The following is an 18,529-nucleotide window of genomic DNA, read 5'->3' as shown; positions in this document are numbered from 1 at the left end:
TGGACAATTGCTTCATGTCCTGAGGGAGCATATTGCCTCCTCTTGCTCCTGTTCATGAGTCAGGCTTGCTGATTCATTGCTTTTAACAACAAAGGATTATTTTACAATGAGAAAAAAGCCTATGTTGTAGCCCCAGGATGACTTTTCTTACACAAATCCAAGGACTAGGAAATAATCTCGATGCTTAAAACAGCAAACAAGACTCATTATAATGCTGACTTGCAAGCAAAGTAGAGATATTTTACTGCTTTTAGAAGTATCTGTAGATAAAAGAAATGAACTTCATTTTCTCCTGGGCTGTTAGAAGCCTTTAACCCAGACTAGATGGTCAGAAAGGTTGTGAGAGTGTTTTTCTGCTCTTTGGAACAGACCAGCCCAGACTCCCTGTTCACTCACAGCACAGATTGGTGAAACCCTGGCATAATCTGGGTGTCCACTCCTTGATACAGAACAGAAGGAAGCTCCTGGCCCAAACAAGGTGAAAACTCACTATGGCCTGTTTATGCTCCAGATAACTGCTGTACCTGCCTTACAGATGGCATTTCCTCTTGGCAGGTGGCAGTTTACATAGCTGGCCTAAGGAATGCTGAGGATAATCCTCTAGCTTGTTTCCCTGTAAAGCAAAGTCCTTTTTATGTGCCCAGTTCCTGACCTAGAATCCCAGTCCTACAAGATTTGTCCATGTGGTACATGTGCAGCAGATAGGAATATGGACAGTATATGTCTATCAGAGAAACAGATCCCAATCTTTTTTGGGCGGGCCAGAGTGGGCTTGTGATCCTCATGTATATTGCTCAGGTGGAAAATTTGCACTAGTTTTACTCTCCTATTTCTTTTGCCCAAGGTGATATCAGAGTCCTCAGGCCTTTATAGATCTTTACTCAACCTTTTCTGGATCCTCACTCTGAGACCCACCATACTCTTCTTGTCTTTGATCTCTGGGAATCTTGCAGGTCACTTGCAGGATCCAACTCCCATGGCCACCATCCCCAGAAAGTACAGACTACTGCCTGCTTGCCCATGTGCCATATTTTGGGCATGGCCTCCCCACCTTTGCTTTATTCACTTTCCAGAGGCTCCAGTGATTTTCTGTGACTACAGTAGGGCATGGGGTTCTAGCACCAGGCTTCCCAGGCTGGTCTTGCTGCTCCCCTACAGTCTCCAGAGTGACATATTTTCCAGGCTGGCCTTGCTGCTCCCCTACAGTCTCTAGAGTGACCTTCCAAAATGGGAATGCGAGCGCAGGCACCACCAGTATCACCATTAGGAGGCTTCCCTGCTGCTAGCCAAGGAAGGTCCATCTTTTTCTTTTCTTTCTTTCTTTCTTTTTTTTTCCATCTTTGTTCTTTTTGGTACCAGGGATTGAACCCAGGGGTGCTTAGTCACTAAACCACATCCCCAGCCCTTTTTAAAATTTTTTTTTATTCTGAGACAGGGTTTTGCTAAGTTGCTTAGGGCCTTGCTAGGTTGCTGAGGCTGTCTTTGAACCTGTGATCATCCTGCCTCAACCTCCTAAGCCGCTGGTATTACAGGCATGCACCACTGCACACAGCAAGTAAGGTCCCTCTTATTGTGAAAATTCCTGAACAGAAAGGACACATGAGGAACCTTTATAAAATGGGAAATAAAAAAACAAAAACAAAAAACTAGATGCTGAGGTATCTCCATTTGAATTCCCTAGTCATGTTCTGTTACCACAACTAGGTTATACACAAAGCCCTGGAGGATAGAGGTTTTTAGTGTTAGATGAACTCTTGAGAAAACAGTGATCCTGAGCTGGGCATAGTGATACATACCATAATCCCAGTCACCAAGGGGGCTGAGGCAGGAGAATCACGAGTTTGAGACCAGCCTTTTAGCAAGAGTCTGTCTCAGAATAAAATATTAGAAGTGCTAGGAATGTGGCTCAGTGATTAAGTGCCCCTGGGTTCAATCCCCAGTACACATACCCACACACACATGCACACACGCGCACACACACACACACACACACACACACACACTAAATTAATTAATTAAAATAAAGTAAGGACTGGGGCTATGGCTCAGTTGGTAGAGTGCTTGCCTCTTATGCACAAGGCCCTGGGTTCAATCCCCAGCACCACACACAAAAAAAATCTTTAAACCTTAAAATTAAAAAAAAATGACTGGATGTGACTCAGTAGAGCACTGCTGGGTTCAATTCCCTTACCACAAAAAGAAAAAAAGAAAATATTCATGAGATATAAATTTGAACATGAACTAAATGTTTTTATATTAAGGAATTTATTTTTAAGCATTAATTTTTTTAAAGAGTCCTAATATTGGACTTGGGATATAGCTTAGATCACTTGTCTAGCATGTATGAGGCCCTCAGTTCAACTTCTGGTAACACATACATGTCACATACACACACACACACATGAAGTCTTTATATTATGGAGATATATGCTGAAACATTTTGGGATGAAATATTTGAATATTTGCAGTTGGCTTCAAAATCATCTAGTGAGGGAGATGGGAAAAGAACTGGGATATTGAATGGATGAAATATGATTAGCCAAGTCTTGCTAATTCTTTTTTTTAAAGCTTTATTATTAATTAATTAATTAAATGTGGTGCTGAGGATTGAACCCAGTGCTTCATATGTGCTAGCACTCTACACTGAGCCACAACTTCAGCCCCAGTCTTGCTAATTCTTGAAGTCAGACTATACATGTTGATTCTGCTATTTTTGTATATCTTTGAAATTTTTATAGTAAGAAGTAAATCAGAATTACCGAATAATAAAAATGCAAATGATCTTGTTGCAGAAATGGTATATATACTATGATTATAACTATGTAAAAGTAGGAATGGATTTGGAAGAGGTATTATAATTATTTTAGGTTGGTGGGATATGGTACTTTTCTGACTTACAAATTCTCCATAATCTTGGGAATTTTATGTCTGTATTTGTACAAAAAGGTTGGGAGCTATGTGATTGGGCCCACTCCACCACTTTATTTTATTTATTTATTTTTTAACCATGGACTCCCCTTTCTTACCGTGTCTCTATGAACATGTGTTAGCACTGTCTTGAAATTGTATGACTCCTCGACTGTATAATTTTTTTAGAATATTTTGGTCAGTACATGACATATAGTTAGTGGCTTGTAAGTAAATGTGTGTAGTCTAAACTGGTGAATGTAAATGGTACCAATTTCTGATCAGATTAACTGCAGGGAATATAGAAAGGTTCCTTGATCAAAAACTCCAGGTAACAGCCAGAAAGCTAAATTAAGAAGATTAAAATGTTAGGAAGTAAAGCAGCTATAGGGTTGGAGTCCTTTCTCTCTCAGGAGTGGCAGTTTCTAGAAGGGGAAGCAGTGTTGTAGGTAGGTCAGTGTGTGTTTGTACCAGGAAGCTACTGGAAGGGATGATCAGGGGAAGAAGCCCAACATTTGTGTGAGCTCTGAAAGATGAACTCTTCTTGGTTTTGTTCCCCAGGCCTGGTGAATAATGTGGTGTTCACCAGTCACACCACGGAGCAGAGGCACCCCCTTCTTGTTCAATTGCAGAGTCTCATCAGGGCTGCCAATCCTACCACAGCCTTCATTCTTGCAGAAAATGGCATTGTCACCAGGTAAACTTCCATAGACTCCACTCTGCAGGACCAGCCCCTTTCTCAGATTTCTGCTTTATTAGAGTCCTGATCCCACAAGGCCGTTCCATTGTATCTAAGACCTGAGCATTTGTAGAAGCCAGTTTTTGACATTCCATAAGTCACCAAGAAGACCTCATGTGTCAGTAATCCTACACTATTTTGAGGCATTTTGTTTTATTTCATTTTGTTTTGGTACAAGAAATTGAACATAGAGACATTTAACCACTAAGCCACATCCTCAACCCTTTTTTATATTTTATTTTGGGACAAGGTCTTGCAAGTTACGGAGGGTCCCACCAAGTTGCAGCATTTTGTTTTAATGCATTCGTACTCTCATACATGGAAAAATGGAAGTCAAGACTGACTTGGTGTTACTTGTGTTAAGATGTGAGTGAAGCTGGAGATGTAACTTAGAGGTAAAGCACTTGCTTAGCATGCACAATGCACTGGGTTCAATCACCCATACCAGGAAAAAGAAAAAAGATACAAGAGAAATGGCATAGAAAACATTGAGAAAATATCTCTTTACTTTAGCTTTGAGTCCAAATTATAAACTAAAAATAGAGAATTAGTGACTTTGTATATATGAACATATAAAGAGAAAACTTCAGTGATGTAGCAATTTGGTTTCCTCAATTAAGATACTAAAAGGTGTATGGCAGTTTATAGTTTGGACTTTCAAAAACATGTAAGTATTTCATGTACTCAAAAATAAAGCCTGGCACCAAGGCATATACCCGTAATCCTAGAGACTGGAGGCTGAGGCTGGAGGATCACAAGTTCGAGATCAACCTTGGCAACTTAGCAAGATCTATCTCAAAATAAAATAAAAAGAGCCAGGGATGTATCACAGCTTGTGAGATCCTGGGTTTGATCCATTACCAAAAGAAAGAAAAAAAAAAGAAAAATTAAATGACTGGGAGTATAGTATAGTATTAGAGCACTTACCTTGTGTGTGTGAAGCACTGGGTTCCAATCCCTAGCACCACCAAAAAAAAAATACATTAAAAAAAATCAATATGGGGAGAATTAAATATAAACCAAAAACATGAATCTATGAGTATATCAAAGTAACAACAACTATGAGAAAGGAATAATTAACTCAGGTAGTTTTTGAACATCATCCTCTGTTGAAACCCTCATTGCAGATAACATTCACTGATCCAAGAAGGGAGATTATAAATATGAAATGGGGGAAGATGAGGAAAACCCTTCAAGTGTTGGATTCGAGTTGGGTACTCAATATAAGTTCATTTAAAAACATTTTTTTCATTATTTTTTTAAGATGTGTATTTCCTAGTTCTTTCCATTGAATAAGACCAGACTAGTAATACTATCATAGTGATAAACAGCCCTACCTCTGGATCTTGGTTTCTAAGTACCATTGCCCACTACAAGTTGTCAGGCAAGACTCCTTGGAAAATTGACTGATTGCATGTCTAGAGGAGGGAAAGCACAAGCCTAGTCTGTCCATTTTATGCCAATAAAGCTTGGAAGCACTCGAAGATCAGTGAATGTGTGTTAAAAGGATATGGGAACTGGGTTAAGAAGTTCCTGCAAGTCAAATTTGGGACAAACTGAGGATAATAAATGACAATGATAATAATGGATTATAATACAGTGATACTAAATAGAGGGAGGTACAGTCAACTAAGAGTCAAATAAATAAGGTTTGACAGAAAATCAGCAGTTGGGGTTGGAGATGTAGCTGAGTAATAACAGTAATTGCCTAGCATATGTAAGACCCTGAGTTCAATCCCTAATCCCAGAATAAATAAATAGAAGAAGAAAAATTTAAAATCTCCACCTAATACTTGACTTAGGGAAGGATCATCAGTGGGTGCTAACAGCAGTAGTGAAAGATCATGGAGGAAAACAAAATTCACTAGTCCTTACTGTCTAAAGTCACTCCACAGACTACTTAGAAAAATGGGCTAGTACCTTTACATTGGCAAGGTCTTGCAGACACTGTGTTAACCAAATGATCAAACTTAACAAAACCTATAGTAGGACAAATTGATAAAATGTGCCTCCTGGACTTGAGTTAGTAAGAACATCATAACTTCAGAATTAGTCTTCCCCCAAAACGTTTAACCTGAAACTAACCATGAGGAAACAATCAGATAAATCCAAGTTGTAGATATTGGCCAAATTATATTGTTCCATTGTGTTCATGTACAAATATGTAGCAACAGATTTCATCATTAGTACAATTATAATGCTCCAATTAAAAAATGTGAGGGGAACAAAAAAGAACATGTTGTGGGACACAAGATAACTGGCCAACCAGGCAGAGTGGTGCATGCCTGTAATCCCAGTGGCTTAGGAGGCTCAAGCAGGAGGATTGCAAATTTGAGGCCAGCCTCAGCAATTTAGTGAGGCCCTAGGCAACTTAGTGAGACCCTGTCTTAAAATGAACAAATAAAAAGGGCTGGGGATATGACTCAGTGGTAAAACATCTCTGGGTTCAATCCCCAGTACCAAAAAAAAAAAAAAGTTAACACTTTGAACAATAAAGGACTGGAAAAGAACTGTCCCAGATTGAAGGAGAGTAAAGATTATAAATGTAATGAGTGATCCTTGATTGAATCTTGAACCCACTTTCTCACAAAAAAAGAAACACTGGAAAACAGATGATTATTGGATCAGCACCTCTTCAATTTTATTGTATATATTAATCTCTTGGAAAAACTTGTTAAAATTAATTTCTGATTCAGTAGGTCTGGGTTGGGACCTGAGGTTTTGCATTTCTAACAAGCTCTCCTGTGATATTGCTGCTGGCCATACATAGAACTACATTCCTTGGGTGTGATAAAAGCATTGTGGTTCTATAAGAGAATACCCTTGTTCTTAGGAAATGCACGCTAATGTCATGATGCATACAAGAGATTTTCATATGGTTTGATAGAAAAAATTACATGCATGTGTGCTTGTATGTGTATATGGGGGTGTGGGGAGGAGGCAAACTGTGCAGGTTAAGATTGACAACCCTAATTAACCTGGGTCTTTTCTGTATGTTTTCAAAGGAATGAAGACATTGAGCTGATTCTCTCAGAAAATAGTTTTTCAAGTCCTCAGATGCTGCGATCCCGATATTTAATGTACCCTGGCTGGCAAGTATCATTACAAAGTAGCTAAAATTTCTTTGTAAGCCCAGCAATCTGTTTATTTACAGGGGAAAAAAGAAAGAGAGAATGAAAATATCAGATGTGCTGTACCTATTTGCTGGAGTGGTCTGCCATATCCCAACAGCTGCTGCTCTTGCTGAGAGCCCAGTGTTCCATGTCTTGAGCTCTAAACTGGGAGCCTTCCTGGATGTTAGATTTCAGGCACCTGTCCTTTAGGCACCAAGCACAACAGGATCCTGTTTCCTCTGACCATTAGTAAGTGTGAGGTGACTGGCATGGAACATTAACAACCTCCCAGGTGAGAGAGTCCCTCCTGAGAGTACAGCCAGTCAATTCTCTAGTCCCCATCTGACAGGTAGGTTTCCTGCTATTGAGGCCCAGGGCATGTTTTCTGCAAGCTGCCTCACAGCCTGAGAACCTCTGCAGAGGGGAAAGGAGGGAAGAGAGAGTGTACAAAGTCCACTGATCATAGTAATGCCAACATGACTTGAGAACTCACTGTGTGCTAGGCCTTGTTCTAAGACTGCACTCTCCAATGTGGCTACCACTAGCCATGTGGCTATTTCATATAATACAAATATAAATGAATAAAAACTGAAATTTATAATTCAGTCTCTTAGTCACACAGCCACATTTCAAGTGTGCCATAACTGCCTGTGGTTAGCAGCTACCGTATCGGACATTGTGGATCCACAACATTTCCATCATTCCAGAAAGTTTTGTTGGGCAGTGATGCTCTAAGAGCTTTGTCTGCATTGTGTCACTTAACCTTTACACCAGACTCACAAAGTGGATTCCATTATTTCCCACATTTTATAGGCAGAGGCAACAAGGAATGAATGACTTGCCTAAAAGTTGTAGTTAGTAAATGAAGGAGCTGGATTGCAAGCCCAGGTGGTCTGACCTCAAAGCCTGTTCTCTAAACCCCTATGCTGCACTTGTTCCTATACAGAATGGGTGGCTCATTTATGCTCTGTTGAAAGTACGGGGAAGACATGTTAGACTTTACCAGAATTAATCTCTCATATTTGTCTAGATTATCTTTGTTATCTTTGCTTACTTCTCCCAGGCCACATCCATGCCCCTTTATCTTCCGTATCCCTTAACATCACCAATTGTTTGTACTAAAACTGGTTGTAGTGCTGGGGTTCTGGCTTAGTGGTAGCATGCTCACCTATATATTTTTAAAATATATTTTTAAAAACTGATGTACTGTGCTATAAAGAAAAAGTGTGTGGGGTGGGGGAAGCTGGGCATGGTGTCACATCCCAGTGACTCAGGAGGCTGAGGTAAGAGGATCGCAAGTTTGAGGCCAGCCTCAGCAATTTAGCAAACCCTAACAATTTAAGAGACTGTCTAAAAATAAAAATTAAAATGGGCTGAGAATGCAGCTCAGTGGTAGAATACCCCTCAGTTCAATCCTTAGTACTAATAAAAAAAAAAAAAAAAAAAAAGAGCAGGGGCATGGTGGTGCACATCTGTAATCCTAGTGGACTGTAATCCTAGTGGTGCAGGAGGTTGAGGCAGGAGGATCATGAGTTCCAAGGCAGCCTCAGCAACTTAGTGAGGTCCTGAACAATTCTGTGAGACCCTGTCTCTAAATAAAATAGTTAAAAGGGCTGGGGATGTGGCTTAGTGGTTAAGGGCCCTTTGGTTCAATTCTTGGTACCAAAATAATAATAATTTTTAAAAATAAGGTAACTAATATGGTAACTTTACAAGCAAAGGTAATATAATTACCTAAATAAAGTAACTATACCTTATTTAGACTAAGAGAAAGCATTTGCATTGCATGTAGCAGAGGGTTAATTCAATATTTGGGAAACTTAGTTATTTAGATATTTAAGAAAAGGACCAGGCTGGGTACCTGTAATCCCAGCAACTCCAGAGACTGAGGAAGGATGATTGCAAGTTCAAGTGAGTCCTTAGTAAGGCCACAGGCAACTTAGTGAGACCTTGTCTTAAAATAAAAAATAAGAAGGACTGGATATACTCAGTGGTAGGTGCCCCTCAGTTGAATCCAATCCTAAAAAAACAAAAAAAAAAAAAAAAAAAAAGAAAAAGAAAAGAAAAAGAACTCAGGCCGTATAGATGTACAGTTCACTTAAGAGCAGTATGAATAGCAGTCATGGAAACAGAATTCAATGTCAATAATATTCAGAAATGTAAAATGGTGCCTCATTATTTTGATTGACACTGTATTCAACCAAAAATACTTATAATATTCATCTCCTGAGAAATTGTTGTGAAACTGGTATATAGCCTGCTGCGAGGGGTGGTATAAATTTTTACTCATGCGATGGTTACATCCTCTGCTGGAGTGATTCCAGTTGTGGGGATTCATTTCAAGGAAATAATTCAAAAGGACTGACAATTCCTTAACTGTGGAAAGAGTGATGGGTACACAGGGCCTCGTTATACTACCATACTTCTGCCTTTGTGTATGTTTGATATTTTCCATATTAGTTAAAGCTTTTTAATGCTGTGAATATGTCCACATATTCATAAAAGAGCTACATCTCCAGCCCTTTTTATTTTTTATTTTGAGATCATATCTCTCTAAATTACCCAGACTGGCCTCAAATTTGTAATCCTCTTGCTTTAGCCTCCCTAGTAGCTAGGATTATAGGTATGGGACACCATATCCAGCTGACCATGCTCTTAATGAGTCTGAGACAGGTACTGTGTCTGCTGAACTGAGAAAACAGAGCAGCCTATCAGTTCCTTTTGGAGAAAATATTAATCTACATGTAGAGTTTGTTAAGCTGTCCATAATGAGATGGTAGGGCATGGTTAGAGCTCTGCAGGGGGTGGGAGAGGATCCTGAGCAAGAGCCCTATTGTACTGGAAGGTCTCTGAGCCTCAGGTGGATTTGAGAGGTACACATATTTTTTTACTTCCAAGGAACTGCTAGTCTAGGGAGGGTAACACCTCTTATCCTTAGGAAGCCCCTATTCTAAAGGTCAGACATAGCCAGGTGCACATGCCTATAATCTCAGTCACTTGGGAAGCAGAGGCCAACCTCAGCAACTTAGCCAAACCTTGTCTCAAAATAAAATAAAAGTGTGGCTCAGTGGTAGAATGCTTTCCTAGTGTTTTTCTAGCATGTGTGAGGCCCTGCGTTCACTCTACAGTATTGAAAAAAAAAAAAAAAGTAAAAAAAAAGTGTAGGGGCAGACACACTTCCCAATCACAAAGTGAAACAGATGTGTACACATTTAAACAAGTGTTTTGTATGTAGAATGGCATACAAGTAAAGGGGAATTAAATATTACAGGATAAATGATATACAGTTTATCCCAAAGTAGCATATAACAACACTCAGAGACCCAAGTTCTTGTACTTAAATTTTTTTAAACATTTTAAGGTATGAAGGTAAATTTGATTCTGGATCAGTCTTTCCACTGATGGTTCAGATCTGCGTATGGTTTGGCCGTCCCTTGGAGAAGACTCGCTTTGTGGCCAAGTGTAAAGGTGAGACTTGGCTGGGACATCTCCCAGACCCTGGTGAAAAGAGTGCATCAAGTGTTGCCCTGCTTCCTGGCACCATTTCATTATCCTATGTGCTATCTTCTCACCATTTGTGACCAAAAGCAGGCAGAGGAATTTGAGGATCCAAGAATCCCCTATTTCTGATGGTGTGAAGCCATAAAATTTGACCTCTACTCCATTGAAAAAGTTTTTCCATCCCTGGGAATAGTGGCAAAGACCTGAGGAGGAAGAGGGTGGGGATTGAAGCTGTGAACCCTAGACCTGGAGTAGGGTCCCTCCACAATCCCTAACCATCCCAGATATTCCACCTTAATGTAACCTCTGCACCCAGGTCGTCACATCTCTGTCCTCTTCCTCCACCAGCAATTCAATCCTCCATCAAGCCAAGTCCTTTCTCTGGAAACATCTACCACATCCTGGGCAAAGTGAAGTTTTCAGGTAACTGGGGGATTGGATTTGGGAGCCCTTCATCATAAAGTGCTTGCAGCTCAGAACATAAGCTCATAGCCTCTGCTAGTGCACTGCAGACCACTGATGCCTCTCCGAATCTCTAACACCCTCTTCTGGGTCTTCTACCATCAGAGTGCTTTGCCCCAAGGACCCACTTTCCTCAGATTCTCTTGATCCACAGTCAGGGATCACCTTCTTCCCCTGGTTGACCTGCTCACACCTCTCCTTACAGCTCTTTGACTTCCTGTTGCGAAGACTTGCATCCCACCCTCATGAGCCATCCATGGCCTCCTCCTAGATGTGTCATCAGGAGCTGCCCAGTGCTGATCTCTCTGGCTCCCAATCTGTGTATGACCAAAGTCTTTGAGCCTTCTACTTGCCTTCTCCTCCCTTTTGTTTGGCAGATCCATTCTTTAGCCTTAGACCTCTGCCCTTATGACCTCATAGTCTGTCCTGGACTGGGGGGCAGAAAAGGCCTCAAAAATAGTAGGAATTTGCCAACTCAATGTTGAGAAGGGGGAGAATATCCCCGGTTAAAGGCACAGTATTTGCTGTAGTCCAGAGGCAAGAAAAGGAACATTTCAAACCAAAAGAGTTTACTATGGTTGGAAGCTGGGAGAAGGGAGTGGGGGAGAGCTTCTGCTAGGGTGCCTGCTGCTGTTATGACAGAAGATCCCAACTCAAGCCAGGCCTGATGATGCATGCCTGCATTCCCAGGTACTTGGGAGGCTGAGGCAGGAGGAAGGATTGCCAAGTTTGACACCAGCCTTAGCAACTTGGTGAGCGCTGTCTCAAAAAATAAAATTGGTTTGGGGATGTAGCACTTGCCTAGCATATACAAAGCCATGAGTTCAATCCCCAGTACCACCAAAACAAAAAAGAGAGAGAGAGAGAGAAAGAAAGAAAAACCCCATGTGTCATGTGGTTTAGCATGTGTCAACTGTTTAGCAAGACGTCAAGAGGTCGGTTAGCAGAGTAAAGCCACTGAGGCCCCAGTTGTGCCCCGGGAGCTCCTCTTTCTTCCATTGTTAACATGTCAACTTGTCCTGAGGTTCCTGCCCCTCATGGTTGCCAGACACTGCATCCAGCAAATAGAGGCTGGCTTTTCCTGTGGATAACCCCCTCCCCCCACAGCAGTACTGGGGATCAAACCCAGGGTCTCACATATGCTTGATAAGCATTTTACTACTAAGCTACACCCCCAGCCATTTTTTAATTTTATTTTGAGACAGGGTCTCATTAAGTTGCTGAGACTGGCCTTGAATTTGTGATCCTTCCGCCTCAACCTCCTGAGTAGCTGGGATTATAGGTGTGCACCACCATGCCCACCTCCTATGTGTATCTTTGTCTGTGCAGACATCTCTCCTCCTACAGTCTTTCAAAGGCCTCAGGTGAAGAGTCAGTCTCCTCCTCTTCTCACCTACAAGCCTTTTTCCCTCTTATATTACCTTTCCTGATGAATAGTGTCCATCTGATCATCTAAATCAGCCATACCAGAACTTTTGCTTTTTCCTCTCTTACTGCATTTTTTCTAACTGGACATCAGTCACGTCAGCTCTCCCTCCTATACTTACTTAGGAGTCTGTTCCAAACATCTGCACTGTTACAGTCTTAGTATATTCATTTCAGTGCAGGGTCTCAGGGACAACTATATTCTCCTTGCAGACTCTGAAAGGACCATGGAGGTCTGCCACAACACTCTGGCCAACTCTCTGAGCATCATGCCAGTTTTGGATGGACCCACGCCACCACCTGACTCGAGAAGTACACCTCAAGACAGTGGGCAACAGGAGTGCTACCTTGTGTTCATTGGCTGTTCCCTGAAGGAAGACAATCTCAAGGACTGGCTACGGCAGTCAGCTAAGCAGGTGACTTCCAAAGTCCAGATGGACCTATTACAGATGTGCCCAGCATACGCCCCAGGGCTACTACTGGCCCTGAGAAGCCCCTCACCTGCCTCCTCACTGGTCCAAACTTCATGGGCTCAGCCAGCACTTTTAGAGACACTTTGAGAGTGGGAGGAAGTCCCTTGGGACAAACTTTAGGCAGACATAGTATGTCATCTACTTTGAGTCCAGGTTCTCTGAAGGCGTTGTGTGCTAAGCCTCTCAGCACAGCCTCAGAAGTTTGACTTATCCTAGAACTCTTAGAATAGAGTTGGCTGAGGCTTGGGTCTTTTGTAGATGCTCAGTTAGGACCAGTCTTTATATTGAGGTTTAACCCACCTAGATAAACTCTTAAGTGGTGCTTGACTGTGGGACTTTGAACTGTGCCTTTGTCAGCACTTTGTCATTGGGGGGTTTAGGGATGAGAATCTGCGGAGTCAGGACCAGGCCCATTTATAAAAGTACTGGACTGCTTGCCGTTTTTTGTTGTTGTTGTTGTTGTTGTTGTTTCTCCCCCACTGCCTTGCAGGACTCTGTGGTGGGAAAAGTGGTTTCCTTAAGGGATAGGCAGGCAGGATATCATGCACAGGCCAGAACAGCTCATGTGCTTTCTCCTCCACTGGAAACTTCATCATGTATTGAACCCCAGAGCCCTGAGCCCTGACCCACCCATGTGCTCCAGCAGCTTGTTTACAGTGTGTCCCCTCCCTGCATCTCTGCACAGAAGCCTCAGAGAAAAGCTCTGAAGACCAGGGGAATGCTGACTCAGCAGGAGATCAGGAACATCCATGTGAGTGTCCTGTCCCAGTCCTCCCCTCAGTGGCCCAAGGTGATCCTCTTGGGTTTAAGTAGCTTTTGTCTTTTGGGTCCTTGAGGGAGGGGCTGTTTGTATGGCATGCTGGAAGTCTTGCTTCTCTCAGGCCACAGAATGAAAAAAATCCAGCCTTGCATCCTTAGAGAGGGTGGTGGGCAACCTCTGGTGTGACCTGGGCACAGGATTAAAGAGAGCCAGTTCTTGTGGGAGGAGCAGGTAATAGAAGACCTGGACTTGTCACCTTCTTCAAACACCTGCAGAAGACTTCTGTTCAAGATAAACCACAGAGAAACTAACTATGGCCCAGAAAAAAACGGTCCAGATCCAGAGCTTCTCATGGGAAGGTTATGGATTCCCTTGATGTGCCCTTCCCTGCAAAACTCCAAGCTGACCTCTGGCCTCTGCCCCAGGCCCTATGCCTAGTGGGGCCTTTTCCTGAGGGATTTGGAAGCAAAAGAGACAGAGTCTAGGTCCTAGGATGGGCTGTGTTACCAGTGCCAGTAATGAGCTGGTGGGTCAGGAGAGTATTCTGGGACTCCAGGACTCCAGTTACATAAATCTAGTTGTACTGTTTCATAACTTAGCTCCTATGGATCTGGACAACCTCCCCAGGGTGCTCTGGGGAGGGCAAGGCACTCCTGGGGAAGGCAGGCCTTGTAATGTGTGTTCCCCAGAAGCAGACCTTGAACACAGATTGGAATACAGGTAGATAATTTTGGAAGTAATTCTAGGAGACACTAAATAGGGAAGTGGGAAGAGTAAGGAGTAGAGCCAAAGAGTCAGTACCATAAGAGCTTCATCTCTTAGGGAATTCCAAAGTTCCTCAGGGGACCTGTTATCTGACCTGAGGGTTGCTGGGGGTATTAATTCCTGTTCATCTTAACATGACAGAATAGACTATCTTACTGGGATAATAGGCCTGTTTGTTTGTAATGAGTGAATGAATGAATGATAGAAAGTGATCAGATAATTCTAACAGGATTCTTTTTTCCAACAGGTGAAGCGCCACCTGGACCCCCTACCTGCAGGCTATTTTTACAATGGCACCCAGTTTGTTAACTTCTTTGGTGACAAGACCGATTTTCACCCACGTATCCTTAGGAGCAGCTTGGTTTCCAAGTGCAGACTGAGGCAGTCTGGGAGGTGCAAGCCTGTCTATAAAGCAGGTGTCTGCTAGGGCCAGCATAGCCACGCCACTGGAGCAGGCAGTGTTCTGCAGTCTGAGGGACTGGGGAGATGGGCAAACCACAGGGTTGACCTTTTAAAGTTGTTCACCCAGCTGGATTTGTCAGCTGGGTGCACTGGCATGAGTCTGTAGTATCACCTACTCGGGAGACAAAGGGGTGGAAGGATCACTTGAGACCAGGCTGGACAGCATATAGAGACCTTGTCTCAGAACAATAACAAAAGTTGAATTTGTCCTTTATTGAGTGATTTTTCATGTTATGCTGTGGGGTACTGTTTGAATGGAGCTGTGGTGACACCCTGAGTTCTTTAGTTATCACAGTCAAGATTTACAAGTTGGAAATAGCCTGCTAATAACAGTTAATCTGTGAAAGATGAGCAAAAATAAATTGTGAGACTGGGGATCCACTGTGTGCTAATGAAGCCCAAGGACTCCATTCTGGGACCTCATAAAGGCCCTTTGCCAACACCTGTCATCTTTGTAGCTGTGATGCTACCTGTCAAAGACCTCAGTATCCCCCTCCTCACCTGCTTCCTCAGGGCCAGGAAGGTTTCCATGCCCTCCAGACACAGGGCTTTCTTCCTTAACTAGTTACCAGTCATGGACCAGTTCATGAATGACTATGTAGAAGAAGCAAACCGGGAAATTGAAAGGTACAACCGTGAGCTGGAGCAGCAGGAGTACCATGACCTTTTTGAGCAGAAGTCCTAGAGGAAGCTGGGCCCACACACCCACCAGAGATGAACAAATGGGGCGCCTTAACCCCAGCTCTCCCAGGCACCTTCCTGGAGGAGCTGTCTTTGTCCTCCTTGACTTTTGTTTGCTGCTGGAGTACATGTTGTCATTATTCTCTCTACAGTGCTGAAGGGCATCACCTGCACCACTGATTGGGGGGTGGGAGTGGGGATCCTCAAGAATGAGCAGACAGGACTGCCCACTGTGTGCAGCTGTTGGTTCAGGCCCTCTGGGTCTCTGGTAACAGATTTCTTGAGCTGCTGAGATACCATGTGAAGGGAGAAGCATTTGCATTGCACAGAGGAGCTGCCAGGACTTAGAAGGAACGCTGGTTGCCTGCATCATGGCAGTGCCTGGGGAACAAGACCACTCCAGGCCTCAGGCCTTAGATGTTACCCCAGGAGAACTCTCATCCCCAGTGGGGCCTGCTGCTTCTGCTTTGGTCCTTCCATTAAAGGAACTGGCCCTATTGGCCCTATGCCCGGTCTATGGGGGAGCAACACAAGACCCTCCCAGGCCAACCCATAGAACCAGCACCTCCAGCTGAGATCCACAGCATCTTCTAAAATGAGAGGATTTCCCTTGTGGACTAAATTGAGGGAAAGGCATGATGTTTTCCAGAAGCGTGTGGCTCTTCAGTTGACGTCAGCAGTCCCCCTGTGATTTGTTTTGAGCTCTCCTGTGGTATCACTTAGTGTCCCAAATTCAGGAACAAGACAAAACCTGTGGCCAAGGCCTGGTGACACTGGCTTCCTTTCCAGGGGAGCATCCTGCAAGTAGTTAGACTTAAGCCCAGGGTCTGATCACTTGTGGGGCTTCAGTCTCCAGCACCCAGCCTTCCCCTAGCCTTACCAGGGAAGGTCTGCTTTTCAGCCACAAACTTCAGGAAACTCATGCCCCACAAGCATTGTTTCTTAACCTTGGGTTTGCTTGGCTCCAGAGGATCAGAAATGTCAAAGAATTCCAATACTCAGAGTTAAAATTCCTTCCAGTGGCTTTGTTTTCAGATGAACTGTAAAGCAAAGGAGAATTAATTTGTGTTCCATGTCTGACCTTAATAATTAGTGTGGGAGACAGGAGGTCACAGGCACTGATTTAGGTGATATCTGTTAGGACTTCAGCACCTCAGCTGCCTGAGTTGTAAATGTTTTCTCAATTTCATGGTTTTTTGCATGCCTTAGAAAGAAGCACATAGGTGAAACCAGCATAGTTTCCTGTAATGTAGAGGGGTTTTTGGGAAAGACCCTTGGTGCAGAGGAGAGCCAGGATGGAGCACATGGGTCTGTGTGTGTGGTCACACAGTGGCCTGCATGCAAGTAGCAAAGCAGTTATCAAAGGCTTATCAGTAAAATATACTTGTATTAGAGAAAAACAATTTATACTTGAAACCAAATGAACAAATTACAAATACCACTGAATGAGAAATCTTGCATTAAGAAATGCTCCTGAAATTCAGACCCATGTGCTCCAGTCCTAGCTCCAAGAGCCAGTGGTGACAAGGGCTCCTTTGTGGAGCCCAAGCCTGGGAGCCCTGACTTCTGGCTGGCCAGAATTCAGGGTCCACAAAGGGCCTGCCTCTGCTTCAGAATCAATAACATAGATCTTAAGTGCAATTGATTAATAAGCAATGAGTTACTGTAGCTTCCTTTAGCTCTACCGAGCTCTTTTTAAAAACTCAAACTTGAGCAGCCTTAGAAAAGGGAAGGGGGTGGGGTTGGGGTGAACCACAGGCCATTTCATTTCCTCCAGGGGGTTGCTGTGAAGTTTTCAGTGGAAGCTCTAGATGTAGGAGCGTGAGCCATTTCCTGGCTGCCCTGGCCTGGCAGTCTGGCTGCTGCACAAGAGTTTTTAAAGGGGGATCGGAGCCCATCCATGAAAGTGGGCCTCTCACCACGTGGGGCTGCACTACATGGTGATATTGGTTTCTGACCATTGTCCATAGAAATGCTCTCTCACCAACCTGCCCCACTCTCCCTGTTCCCCTCTTTGTAGAGGGAAAACTGTGATTACCTCAACATGAATACGAAACTGTGATTGAAAAAAGGCAAAACATTAAGAAGTATCAAAGCCAAAAAAGGCAAAACTGACTGAGGCCTCTAAAGACACTCCCAAGCCTGCTTGGGAGTGTGAAAGGGCACACTGGTGAAAGGGCATTCCTGGGCACACTCGCTGTGCCCCTGGTGAAGGGCACAGTAGTGGCACACTGTGAGCTCTTTGAGGACTGGGGCTGGGAGCATGTAAGCCTCTTGTTCTGACTGTGGAGTTTAATATCCACTTTATCTTGTGGGTCAGGGAGCAGGGTCATAGGCTGTCTCCAGAGAAAAGGCCATGACACTGTGTTTTAGCTTTTGATCTTAGAAGTGGATACCAGGGACCCAGCAAAGACAGGAGATTCAGTTCCCAGGGACAGGCAGAAGTCCTCCAGGGGCTTACATGCTTTTGGTCAACTTACCTGTTAGCAGCTTCAGTTTTTATATCACCAGAGTGAGTGGAAAAATGGTGAAGTCACTGAAGTTATAGTTTATTTTCCTTTTTTTTTTTTTAATCCCCCCCCTCTATAATTGACAGAGGAGGTAGAAATTGGAGAAGATGGATCACCCTAGGAGGGGGCCACAGGCAAGAGTTTAGTTGGCCCTGCTGATCCCTGGGGCTCTCTGACCTGAAGCCTGGACAGCCCTTCAGGTGTGATACAAAGTTCTCTCCTAAATTCTTATTAGGATTTTGGAGAATTTTTGCACAGTAATAAGCTCTGGGTTGCTCTTTGGGCTTCTCAAAAGGGAAAAGTTCAACTCAAAAGATTGTAAACTATGAAGTATTGCAGCCATGTTGCTGACTAGTTGGATAGATGTACCTCAAAAAGTAGGTGAGAAATGGCTTCCTCATTGTCCCAGGTGACATACTAATGACATAAGAGCTCACTTACGTGCCAAAATTCACTTTTATACTAGTTTTTCAGTGCTTTAATATTTGTAACTTAAATTTTAAAGCTCATATTTACAAACACTACTGTAACTTCAGTGAAACTGAATTGTGTGATTGAAGCTTTTTGCTTATTATAATATTTATTACACTACTTAATTCAGTAAATATATAAAAGTAGTCTTCAATTTATTTTTATATTATTTTACATGTTTTTACCTGCAGTTGTGTATGTGAATTTACCTTGGTAATTAAGATGTAATGCTAAAAAAGACCAATAAACTATCACTGAAC

The 18,529-nt window shown here is 43.0% G+C and overlaps 1 protein-coding gene across 2 annotated transcripts in view; it reads left to right on the top strand.

Annotated features, from left to right (window-relative positions):
* The window catches only part of Dnaaf9 (dynein axonemal assembly factor 9), a 152,795-nt gene extending 134,266 nt beyond the window's left edge, over window positions 1–18,529 (top strand). For both annotated transcript variants that reach the window (XM_047542050.1, XM_047542048.1), the window contains exons 30-37: window positions 3,469–3,604; window positions 6,652–6,738; window positions 10,121–10,227; window positions 10,609–10,683; window positions 12,361–12,563; window positions 13,306–13,371; window positions 14,393–14,486; window positions 15,180–18,529. In XM_047542050.1, coding sequence (XP_047398006.1) covers window positions 3,469–3,604; window positions 6,652–6,738; window positions 10,121–10,227; window positions 10,609–10,683; window positions 12,361–12,563; window positions 13,306–13,371; window positions 14,393–14,486; window positions 15,180–15,292 — 881 coding nt within the window. In that variant the 3' untranslated portion in view covers window positions 15,293–18,529. The remainder of the gene's footprint in view (window positions 1–3,468; window positions 3,605–6,651; window positions 6,739–10,120; window positions 10,228–10,608; window positions 10,684–12,360; window positions 12,564–13,305; window positions 13,372–14,392; window positions 14,487–15,179) is intronic.

The sequence above is a fragment of the Sciurus carolinensis genome, chromosome 2 (assembly GCF_902686445.1).
Source record: "Sciurus carolinensis chromosome 2, mSciCar1.2, whole genome shotgun sequence".
NCBI lineage: Eukaryota > Metazoa > Chordata > Mammalia > Rodentia > Sciuridae > Sciurus > Sciurus carolinensis.
The sequence above is the reverse complement of the archived record's forward strand: the minus strand, read 5'-3'. Positions and strand labels throughout refer to the sequence as shown.